Raw genomic sequence first — 12,104 nt, 5'->3', positions numbered from 1 at the left:
AAGCAACACAGGAGGAAAGACTTATGTCATGAAGTGGTTGACCAGGTGTACTCAGAAGTTGACCAGGTGTACTCAGAAGTACCGACAGTATCAGGTAACTGGCATTTGGTTCTTGTTGAGGGGACGACAGAGAGAGGTCAGTGCTATAACTCCAGGAGTAAATCCACTTGTTGGAAGCATAGTAGCTTCCTCTTATTTAATCAGCCATGTTCCAAGTGATTTCATGTTAGCACCTTGAAAATGGACACTTGGGTTTTGTGCTTCACTCAGTCACTGCTCGCTTAGGAAGAATGGTGTGGGGTTGCAGAATTCAAAAACATACTCTGGCAACCTCAAACATTGAGCTGACTTCTTGGTTTTATACAGTCACTGCTTTCTTTGTAGGGCAGTCTAGAATGTGGTAGAGTGAAGAAAGGGAACAGCCAACACTTGATCTGTGGATTACACTGGGAAATAATTGCTTTTATGTCTTGCTTTTGTAACTAACATGCTGCAGGGGATACGCAGAGTTGGGAACCACTGTGTTACCCTTCTGCCTTAGCAAGCATGTGCTTTGCTGGAGATTAGATTGGGTGTTAGCTCCCTGCCATGCCAGTCTGTCTGTCTTGTTGCCTCGCGCAGTGCAAGATGGCGGACACGCAGACTGAGAGGGCTTATCAGAAACAGCCTACCATCTTCCAGAACAAGAAGCGTGTGCTTCTGAGAGAGGGAGGCAAGGAGAAACTCCCCCGTTACTACAAGAACATTGGCCTGGGCTTCAAGATCCCCAAAGAGGCCATTGAGGGCACTTACATTGACAAGAAATGCCCGTTCACTGGTAATGTCTCTATTCGTGGTCGTATTCTGTCAGGTGTGGTTACCAAGATGAAGATGCAGCGTACCATCGTCATCCGCAGAGATTACTTGCACTATATCCGCAAGTACAACCGTTTTGAGAAACACCACAAGAATATGTCCGTACATCTCTCCCCCTGCTTCAGGGATGTCCAGATTGGGGATATTGTGACTGTGGGGGAATGCCGTCCCCTCAGCAAGACAGTCCAATTCAACGTCCTCAAGGTCACAAAGACTGCTGGCACCAAGAAGCAGTTCCAGAAGTTTTAAAGGCGACAAATGGATGATCAGGATGAATAAAATCTTTTGTAAAAATAAAAAAAAACAGACTCCTCAAGCCTCTCACAGCCCAAACCTTGCCTAGCAGATAACAGTTGTGAACTCCAGCCCTGAGCTCCTCAGAGACGTTTCTCTGCAATGCACAGCCCCTGTCACTGGTCATTCACAGGCGGTATGGAGTTTGCTGCTCTTTTAAAGAGTCAGTACGTTGCAGCTCATTAACTTAACTGGGGTAAATACACGCTTCTCTTCAAGCACAGCACTGAGTTGGTTTATAGTAAACAAATAAAACAAGTTTATTAACAAAAGGACATAGGCTAAGGCAGTGGTTCTTACCCTTTTTTCATTTGCAGACCCCTAAACATTTTTGAATGGAGGTGCAGACCCCTTTGCAAATCTTAGACATAATCTGTGAACCTCCCAGTGGTCTGTGGATCACAGCTTGAGAACCACTGGGCTAAGGGATACCAAGTAGCAGGAGTAAAGGTAGAAATAGTTACAAACAAATAAAAGTGAAAACACACATCTCACAGACTAAAACAACCTCACAAGATGCAATCTTTGGTTAAGATGGTTTCTCTCACCCCTAGTCTCCTTTCCAGCCTGTCCAGGATCCATCAAAGATCAGATCACTTGGTTCCTTTGTTTCCTAAGATGAAGCATCAAGATGGAGTCTCTCTCTGTTCCTGATATCCCCAAAGGGAGTGTCTTTGTCTTACAAGTCAGGAAGCCCTCTTGGGTGTTCAGGTTGGCTCTGCTTGCTGTGCCCCCAGTGAGCTGACCCCATGTCAATTTTGTATCTCCTGTGATTTTACAGTGCGCATGTCCTTCCTACAACCGCCAATACAAATGAATAGTTCATTGTCCATGTCTCTGGTCACATCTGGCTCAGTTAGCCTCCAAGCCAGAGACGTTTGCCTTCCCCTTTGTCTTGAAAAAAAATGATATGCCTCCTTTGACTGTTTACAGTCTCCAAAACATAATATCAGTGAGTATTAATAATTTCACCTACAATGTTGTTACAAACATTTCACAAGGATATTAATGACCAGTGTGGTGCTGGTTTTCCAATGATGTGTTACATGACACCTTTCAGATATAAATTATAACAACAGGGAGTTGGGGTACACTGAGCTGGTCAGGCCAGCTGAAACTCACTGCTACATACGAGGGAGCCCCTTGCCTTCTGGCATAGGGATGCTCTTCAGGTCACAGTGACCCCCGCCCCCGGTTCACCTCTCACCCAGTGACTTCAGCAAAGAGAAAATTACTAATAAGGTGGCAGCTGGAGGTCCTTTGACTCCCAGACATGATGGGATTGGGGTCAGAGTTTGCCAAAGGACAGCCAAAGAACGCCACTAGCTGTCACCTTCAGCCCCCAACTAAAACTAAAACCTCTCCAGGGCATTGTCATCCAGGATCTACAACCTATCCTGGAGGACAATCCCTCACTCTCACAGATCTTGGGAGACAGTCCAGTCCTCGCTTACAGACAGCCCCCCAACCTGAAGCAAATACTCACCAGCAACCACACAACAAAAACACTAACCCAGGAACTATCCTTACAACAAAGCCCGTTGCCAACTCTGTCCACATATCTATTCAGGGGATACCATCATAAGACCTAACCACATCAGCCACACCATCAGGGGCTCGTTCACCTGCACATCTACCAATGTGATATATGCCATCATGTGCCAGCAATGCCCCCTGCCATGTACATTGGCCAAACCGGTCAGTCTCTACGCAAAAGAATAAATGGACACAAATCAGACATCAAGAATTATAACCTTCAAAAACCAGTTGGAGAACACTTCAACCTCCCTGGACACTCAATTACAGACCTAAAAGTCGCAATTCTTCAACAAAATAAATTCAAAAACAGACTCCAATGAGAAACTGCAGAACTGGAATTAATTTGCAAACTGGACACCATTAAATTAGGCTTGAATAAAGACGGGGAGTGGATGGGTCATTACACAAATTAAAAACTATTTTCCCATGCTAATTTTTCCCTACTGTTACTCACAGCTTCTTGTCAACTGTTTGAAATGGGCCATCCTGATTATCACTACAAAATTTTTTTTCTCCTGCTGATAATAGCCCACCTTAATTGACTAGTCTCGTTACAGTTGGTATGGCAACCCCCATTTTTTCATGTTCTCTGTATATATATACCTACTGTATTTTCCACTGCATGCATCTGATGAAGTGGGTTTTAGCCAACGAAAGCTTATGCCCAAATAAATTTGTTAGTCTCTAAGGTGCCACAAGTTCTCCTCGTTCTTTTTGCTGATACAGACTAACATGGCTACCCCTCTGAAACCAAAGAATTCTGTACTCCATGATGCCTAGCCTCCCCCTCCCCCATGTGAAAAGAGCACATAGAACTTTGGCTCTTTTCTCTTCCCATCCCCTGGCACATCAGAACACCCTGGGAGTCAACCCCAGAGGAGTGCCAGCTGGCTGGACTCATCCCAGGTCTCTCTACAGACATGGGATCAGAAGGCCTCCTGCACAGAAAGAGAGAAGGTGGGAAACAACCAGCCTGGCTAAAGAAAGAGCAGGAGAAGCACAGACAGCTGGCCTCACCCAGGCATGCAGAATTCCCCTTCACAAGAAGAGGAGACCTTGCTTGATGAGTCATTTCCCAGCTAGGGAAGAAAGGAGCCAGAGCCTACTGCAGGGGAGACCTTCAACCCAACACTGGTTACCAAGAGCAGCAGCATGCCGTCTATGTATGTAATACATGCATTGCATGCCCCAGAATTCAAAAATGTGGTCCACCTAGTGGCCAATGAGCTGGAGCTGGCCCACAGGACAGCGCATGCGAAAATTTTCAAGTTGCTTGATGTGTCTGCAATAAACTGACCCACACCCATATAAAAGGGATGGTATCACTGCTGCATTGTGTATCATCAGTTTCGTTGGCGGTTTGATGGTATGCAGGTTGAGTATCCTATGGTGAAATCACCAAAAGCCTGGGTTGCCTTTCATAATCTGTTTGATATTTTTTGATCCAGGAAACCATCACTTGAGATGGTACTGTCATGATATGTTAAGTGATTGTTGATCTTTAGTTTATATATACATTGATGGTGATGTTGGCTCAGTGGTAATAGTTGATGGGGCTGGTTGGAGGAGGACTTCATTTCCCACCCGCCCCAGGCTGCTGGTGAGTCCATTTCTTTCTTTTTGTCTCCATCCATCTTCCTCTCCCTGGGATGGCAAAGTAAACACACTCTCACTCACTTGCCTCTGAGAACCCATGAAGGGTAAGCTCACTTTTACTGAGTAAACAGAGTACAATCATCTGCAAAAACAGTTTCATGTATGAGTTCCTCAAAGACTTTTGTCTTTGCAGTAAGCCTCTGGGACTGAAGAGGCTTTTCATCAGTTCTATACCTCGTGTAGATGCCCCTTTGAAGGTGGTCAGTTGCATTATTCAGAATGGGTGTGAAGAAGAGACCAAAGAGGATCAGTGCCAGCCCGCAGCCTTGTTTCACCCTATTAAATATGGGAGTTGGTTTAGGGAGGCTACCATCTGAGAGTACTTGACCAGTCAAGTCTTTGTGGAATTGATGTATGGGGTGTAGAAGCAGAGGTAGTACCTCTGAAAGTCATGACTGTTGCACTCTTTCGAGTGGTTCTTCCAGTCCTCACTTCACACCCAGCTCTCATCTCACCAATACCACACTGTCTTAGCAGTGGCCATGACATTTCTGACCACTACATGATAAGAGTGGATGGATGAGCAATGAGTTTAAGTGCTGTGGCAGAGGGGGACACTATATAAATGAATGTATTATTATCTTTTGCTTGTTTATTTCATCTTCTTGAACTCTACACTGGGGTTTATTAATTGGCACTTATATTCCCTGGCCTTGAAATGTTTCCTTGGAGATGAACAGTAGACCTTTGGAGAACCGCTTATTATAGCACCAGGTGTGCATGAAACTGAGTGCATTCTAGTGCAGCCCAAGTAAGTCACTCTCCTAAAGTTTGGGTGCTGGTGACTACACTAGTGATCACAGAGTGATGGATCTAAGAGGGACACTGCAGCATCTGATGTTACAAAGTGCAGAGTTGTGGGCTTTGCTTATTTTTTATAATGTGACCGATATTTTATGACATTTAATAACACGAGATGTTTCATTCCCCTCTTCCTCATCAATCAGCTGATGTTGGCCTTGATTCTGCAAAAGCCCTTGCTCTGTGCACAGCAGGGCGTGCAAATGTGAGCAGATGCTACATGTGCCCACACTAAGGCTAAGCACTCTGTACTGAGCATTCGTGAATCTCAAGACCTGACACTTCCACTCTCTTATTCATAAGAGTCCAGGATAAAAAGGGCAGGGAGAGGGTAGGGAACAGATATGGATTTAAGAACAATCCTCATCATATTAAAGAGGTATTTAGTAGGGCTGTTGATTAATCACAGTTAACTCACGCAATTAACTAAAAACAATTAATCACAATTAATCACTGTTAATAGAATACCAATTGAAATGTATTAAATGTTTTTGGATGTTTTTCTGCATTTTCAAATATATTGATTTCTATTACAACACAGAATACAAAGTGTACAGTGCTCACTTTATATTATTATTTTTTATTACAAATATTTGCACTGTAATAACGATAAACAAAAGAAATAGCATTTTTCAATTCATCTCATACAAGTACTGTAGTGCAATCTCTTTATCTTGAAAGTGTAACTTACAAATGTAGATTTTTTTGTTACATAACTGCACTCAAAACCAAAACAATGTAAAACTTTAGAGCCTATAAGTCCTACTTCTTGTTCAGCCAATCGCTAAGACAAACAAGTTTATTTACATTTATGGGAGATAATGCTGCCTGCTTCTTATTTACGTCATCTGAAAGTGAGAACAGGTGTTCACATGGCACTTTTGTAGCCGGCATTGCAAGGTATTTATGTGCCAGATATGCTAAACATCCGTATGCCCCTTCATGCTTCAGCCACCATTCCAGAGGACATGCTTCCATGTTGATGACGCTCGTTAAAATATAATATCTTAATTACATTTGTGATTGAACTCCTTGGGGGAGAATTGTATGTCTCCTGTTCTGTTTTACATGCATTCTGCAATATATATATTTCATGTTAAAGCAGTCTCTGATGATGGCCCAGCACATGTTCGTTTTAAGAACACTTTCACAGCAGATTTGACAAAATGCAAAGAAGGTACCAATGTGAGATTTCTAAAAATAGCTATAGCACTCGACCCAAGATTTAAGAATCTGAAGTGCCGTCCAAAATCTGAGAGGGACAAGGTGTGGAGCATACTTTCAGAAGTCTTAAAAGAGCAACACTCAGATGCGGAAACTACAGAACCCGAACCACCAAAAAATAAAATCAGCCTTCTGCTGGTGGCATCTGACTCAGATGATGAAAATGAACATGTCAGTCCACTCTGCTTTGGATCGTTATCGAGAAGCATGGATGCATGTTCTCTGGAATGGTGTATTTTTTTAATGCAGTTATTTTTTGTACAGAATTCTACATTTGTAAGTTCAACTTTCATGATAAAGAGAGTGCACTACAGTACTTGTATTAGGTGAATTGAAAAATACTATTTCTTTTGTTTTTTACAGTGCAAGTATTTGCAATAAAAATAAATATAAAGTGATCACAGTACACTTTACATTCTGTGTTAACAGTGCAATTAATCATGATTATTTTTTTAAATCATGTGATTAATCGTGATTCATTTTTTAAAATCACTTTACAGCCCTAGTATTTAGCCTTGTGCTGCTAACAAGGCTGGAGCAACCAGGGGGCAACATGCCCATATATGCTCTCTGCCCTGCTTGGACCTGTACAATATTCTATACCAGTGCTCAGAAGGATCAAGCTCTTTGGGGAAACAAGATAGAAAATATATTCATGTGCAAGTGAGAGAGAGTTTACTTTGCCTGCCCAGGAGGAGGAAAATGGATAGCGACAGACAGAAAGAAAAGCAAATGTACCAGACTGATGCCCAGATTCTCTGAATGAGACTGTGTGAGTGAGAGTGTGCTGATGTCCAGAGGAGGATGGGTTGTTCCACCTGAGCGGCTGTAAGATGAGGAACAGAGGGAATGGCCAACATTCTCCAGAGAGAAGAGATGAGATACAGTGAGAGTGAGACAAGAGAGATACAAATGGAATATTTTGACTCCAGTAATGGACGGACGCTGACATACAGAATGATTATGGGTTTGTTCGTTTTTTGCAGTACTGCTGAATCTCTTGATGGCTTGATGTCTGGATAATAGGCTCGCAGCACCACTTAGGAACATGGCACATGGACCAAGCATCTGCTCAGGCCTTCCCTCCCTCGGCATTACTGCTGGTGACTGGATCTTAGAGTAAACACCTCCAATCTGCAGAAATCCAGGTGACTGGGCCTAGCTGTTTTCTCATAGCCTAGGGGCTACTACTACTTCTCAGGCATTGATCACTCTCTGAGGAACACTTTTCTATGGGAAAAGCCCAATGGCAATAACAGCACCTTCCACTGGGAGGGAGGGACAGGCATTGAGTGCTCTGATACCTTGTAAACTCTGCTGATCAGCCTGCAACAAGGGGCTGTTCTTCTTTCTGCTACAGAATAGTAAGATGGCTCCTTTTTTATAAAGAAAAAAAATTGAGTCCTATTTTTTTCAATCAGATTATTAAGAACTGGTAGAACTTAGAAACTTCACAGTGGAGCCTTTAGTAAGGAAATTGAGTTTTGCCAAGTCTGAAAAATAAAGAATCAATTATAATAAAATTTTAAGCAATTGAAACACATAACTTCTGAGTGTATGCAGAGATTTCTGCCTTACTGGAGCCTTGGTCCTCTTTCCCCTCATGGTGCAACAAAGTTCTCCTTGACTAAGGGTCCTGGTAAGTACAGAGGTTGCTACAGTCAGACTGCCCCTGGGATAACTGGTGGTAGAACCCAGGCTGCCAGACCTCACACCCTTTGTTTTTTTGTCTTTCGTTTTTGACAGCTATGGAGAGGAAGGATGGAGGATATTGTCTGTCTGCTGGCAGAACAGCCACAGACCCAGCCACTCCTTCTGCAGTTAACAGAAGTGGCAAAAATTTCAGTTTGCCATTCAACGGCATGAGGCCCAACCCCAGCACCAAGGGCAAATGTTGAAATGCCTGGAGAACTCCAGGGAGTCTTGCTGGATCTGGAGAGGGCAGCTGAGGCAGGCCTGGCCCTGGGTTTGCAAAGCTGTGGCTGGAAGATGACTTTTAAGGCCTTTGAGTGGCCAGTGCTGTCAGCTGGAAAGAGTTGATGTGATTGGCACCATTTCTAATGGGAGAGGGTCAGGCAGTGTACAGAACTTTGAGTGCTGAGCAGTCTGGCTCATATCCAGAGGTAAAAGCTGCCATTTTAAACAGACAGAGACGGACTCTGGAGGCATATTGCCACTGGTTCTGGGTCCAACCATTTCATGGGGAGCACACCAGAATGTAGTGGCCCAGCAGCTGCAGGACCTTACTACCCACTGGTTTTATCTTGGCCCAGCTATATAAGGAGGGGATTGGACCCAAAGACCGGTACAGCTGGGAAGGTAATGTAACTTAGCAGGGAAGGCTGCAACCCCAAAAGCTTTCTACTAGGCTGCCCTAAGGCTGGATGGGAGAGATCTGAGGGAAGGAGTTTCCATGGCTGATGAGATGAGATGGAGGTCTCTGCCCACACTAGCAGTCGACACTTTCAGATAGCAGAGTCCTTATAGGAGCTGAAAGAAATGTGCTCCTCAAGGGAGAAGGTTTTGATGCTGGAGGAGGAGGAGGAGGAGGTGATGAAGATCTATACTGAAACCTCCTACAACAGCAGTGCATGGCACAGTGATGGGCACCAAATATGAATGTCATAATAAAGGAGAATTAAATAAATTTTCTATTGCCATCATATCATGTATCCCAATGTAAACAGGAGTATGCTAGGCAGAGGGAATTCTCTGCTGGCTGTAGGGATTCCCTGATTGTAAAATCAAAGAAGAATCATAAGTGAGACTTTAAATACAATTGAGATATGAAGAAAAAAGGCTTAGCATTTGACAGGTAGCTGAGAGCCACTGTGAAATGGTCTCACAGGTATCCATGCCACAAAACTGCTACTTCAGTGGTTCTTAAACTTTTGTACTGCTGACCCCCTTCACACAGCAAGCCTCTGGATGTGACCCCCCCCCTTATAAATGAAAAACACTTTTTATATATTTAACACCATTGTAAATGCTGGAGGCAAAGCAAGGTTTAGGGTGGAGGCTGACACCTCATGACCAGGGCCGGCTCCAGGCACCAGCTTAACAAGCAGGTGCTTGGGGCGGCCAAGGGAGAGGGGCGGCACCTGCGGCAATTCGGGGGCGGCAAGTCCCTCACTACCTCTAGGAGCGAAGGACCTGCCGCTGAACTGCCGCCGCCGATTGCGGCTTTTTTTTTTTTTTTTTTTCCCCCTCCAATTGCTGCCGCCGATCACGATCGCGGCTTTTTTTTTTTTTTTTTGCTTGGGGCAGCAGAAATGCTGGAGCCGGCCCTGCTCATGACCCCCCATGTAATAACCTTGTGACCCCCTGAGGAGTCATAACCCCCAGTTTCAGAACCCCTGTGCTACCACATCTGTCATTAACTGGGCCTCTTTCTGGCAGCCTTAATAAAGAGGTGAACTAAATGGGCTATGGAAAATGATCTCCCATCTCAGTGTTAAAGGTGGTCACTCCAGGGCAGGGCTGCAACACGTGTCAGGCAGTCTGTATAGGTAGGTGAAACTTTAATTGATGCTACTTGTGCCATATCTTGTGTGTGACAAAATCTCCGCTGATAATCTCTCTTTCCTCCCTGGCCATATCTGTCTCTTGATTTGCTTCTCCCTTTTGTTGTTATTCCAGGGCCTGATCCTGCAAGCCCTCTGAATACAGAACTCGCAATAACATGGTGGAAGCCCCAGGGCACGGCCCAAATGGTGTCACTTTTGGGGAGATACAGGTTGCTATAGAAAATAAAGCTGTTGGGAGATGGTGGCTCCAGTGATTTGTGGCATTCTTGGGAGGGTCTGAAGCCACATCAAGGTCAGGGAGCTACAGACAAGGATATGACTCCCACAGACACATAGATGAGGCATTTAGGGGGGTTGTATCATTGCTAGATTGGGAACTGATTTAATGTTTAGAGAGAGGGGTGAAAGAGAAATTCCCTGGCTTCTCACCTTACTGAGAAACTGCTTCATCCTTTGCACACTCTGGGCCTGATCTAAAACCCTTGAAGGCAATGGGAAGACTCCTCCTCAACTTTCATCCCATACCTGCCTAAAATGAGAAATGGGAAAGTCTGATATTTCCCTCTTGACTGCTCCTTGACCAAACCTCCTCCTGTTCAGCTCAGGTTTCTCTCTCTCCCGTTTGCATGTACATCTAATCAGCTTTTTTTTTTTTTTTTTATTTAAAGCAGGAGAATAATTGCTGCCTGACCATAAAGTAATCCTGACAATGCCAAGGCTCAAAGATCCCAGAGCTGTTGCTGCTGGAGCCTGTCTTGGCAGGACCAAGCTCACACTTTCCTCCTGCAATCAGTTTCATGTCCCGTTTCATGGCCTGTAACCATGGTGGCACGGACTGTTCTGTCCTCCCCAAAATCCCTGAGGTTTTGGAATCCAACTATAGAGAGCTCCCCAGAGCAGATCCTGGGGTTAGACAGGTGTGTGGGCCCCTCCCCATCTCTCCTCTTTCTCAATTATTCTTTCCCCTTTTTTCTTGTCTTTGACTCTTTAATTCTCTCTTTCTCTCATTCTTTCTCAATCTCCTTCTTTCTTCTCCTCCCTGGCACGCTCCCTCCTTTCTTTCCCTCTTTCTCCCCTCTCCTTTTGCTTTCTCCCTCTGGCATTAACCCCTCTGGGCAGCGGAGCGCCTGGCTTTCCCCCGGGGTCCCTGCAGGTGTCGCTGTCCGGTTTGTAGGCCTCTGGCTGCGGGATGAGTTGCTCACTCCAGGCCGGGGATTGACAGGCCGGGCGGGCAGGACTGGAGGAGGAGGGGCAGACAGACACAGAGAGGCAGCCAGCGCGAGAGATCCCGCAATCCAGCCAGCGCCGCCTCTGCCTTTTCAATCCGCAGCCATCCTGCTCCCTGAGCCCCCATCTCCCCTCCTGACTCGGCTCCCCAGGCAGACCCGGCTCCCGACAACCACAACAGGTGGGTATTGGGGCCGGCTGGCGGGGCTGAGGGGGTTTATTCGGGGGGGGTTGGTGCGGCGGGGGGATGGGACAAGGCTGCCCTAAAATGGAGCCTGAGCCAGAGGCTGCCTGGAGCCCTGAGGGAACCAGCCCCAGCCTCCCCCTCCCCCTCCCCCTCTTCAGCTTTGTCTCCATTTCACCCCCCCCCCGGCTCATGAACACTGTTCCGTCTCCCCCCAGCCCGGAGCGGGGCACCTCCTGCCGCGGCCCTGAGCCCCGCACCCCAAATGCCGCTTGGCCGGGGCAGTCAGTGCCCGCTGTTGGCCCAGCCCGCTCCCCGCTTTAGCCCCGCACGCCCCGGAACAAAGAATGGGGGCTGAACCCCATGGGGTTGGGGTGCGTGTCAGGGGGGTTGGCGCCGGGTTTGGAGGACAGGGCGATTAGCCTCTCGTCTGCCCCGGCCGAGAGGGGGCTGTTGAATTCTGGAACTAGCCCCTGTGACGGTGGTTTGGCGTCTGCAAAAACCAGTCGGGGATGGAGCCTCCCTCCGTGAATAGCAGATGTGGGGCCTGTTAGGCCACCCCCACGCCTAGCTAGGGGGAGAGGGGCGTAGAGGTGTGGGGGTCGGGTTCACATGTCAGGTCTCTCATCAATATGGGGGGCTTTGCCCGCTTGGATTTTGTGTGTGTGGGGGGGGTTTAAAAACCCGTGTTTAGCCCCATTGTTTTGGTTCTGCGCTCCGGTCATGGGAGGCCTGGTGTGTGTGTGTTTTGCTGCTGCTATTAAAACTGCTAAACCCTCCCCCATCTGGGATTATAA

The 12,104-nt window shown here is 46.2% G+C and overlaps 2 protein-coding genes across 5 annotated transcripts in view; both read left to right on the top strand.

Moving 5' to 3' along the window:
* The first annotated feature begins 606 nt into the window (after window positions 1-606).
* On the top strand, window positions 607-1,159 carry LOC135891251 (small ribosomal subunit protein uS17-like). Its single transcript, XM_065418767.1, has one exon. The coding sequence runs from the start codon at window positions 628-630 to the stop codon at window positions 1,102-1,104; it is 477 nt and encodes a 158-aa protein (XP_065274839.1). The 5' UTR covers window positions 607-627; the 3' UTR covers window positions 1,105-1,159.
* Window positions 1,160-9,632: 8,473 nt separating this feature from the next.
* The window catches only part of PRRC2B (proline rich coiled-coil 2B), a 73,257-nt gene continuing 70,785 nt past the window's right edge, over window positions 9,633-12,104 (top strand). For all 4 annotated transcript variants that reach the window (XM_065418839.1, XM_065418838.1, XM_065418837.1 and 1 more), the window contains exon 1: window positions 9,633-11,304. The gene's annotated coding sequence lies outside the window, so the exon portion shown is untranslated. The remainder of the gene's footprint in view (window positions 11,305-12,104) is intronic.

The sequence above is a fragment of the Emys orbicularis genome, chromosome 18 (genome assembly GCF_028017835.1).
Source record: "Emys orbicularis isolate rEmyOrb1 chromosome 18, rEmyOrb1.hap1, whole genome shotgun sequence".
NCBI lineage: Eukaryota > Metazoa > Chordata > Testudines > Emydidae > Emys > Emys orbicularis.
Note: the sequence above shows the minus strand (reverse complement) of the source record. Positions and strands in the feature narration are given on the sequence as shown.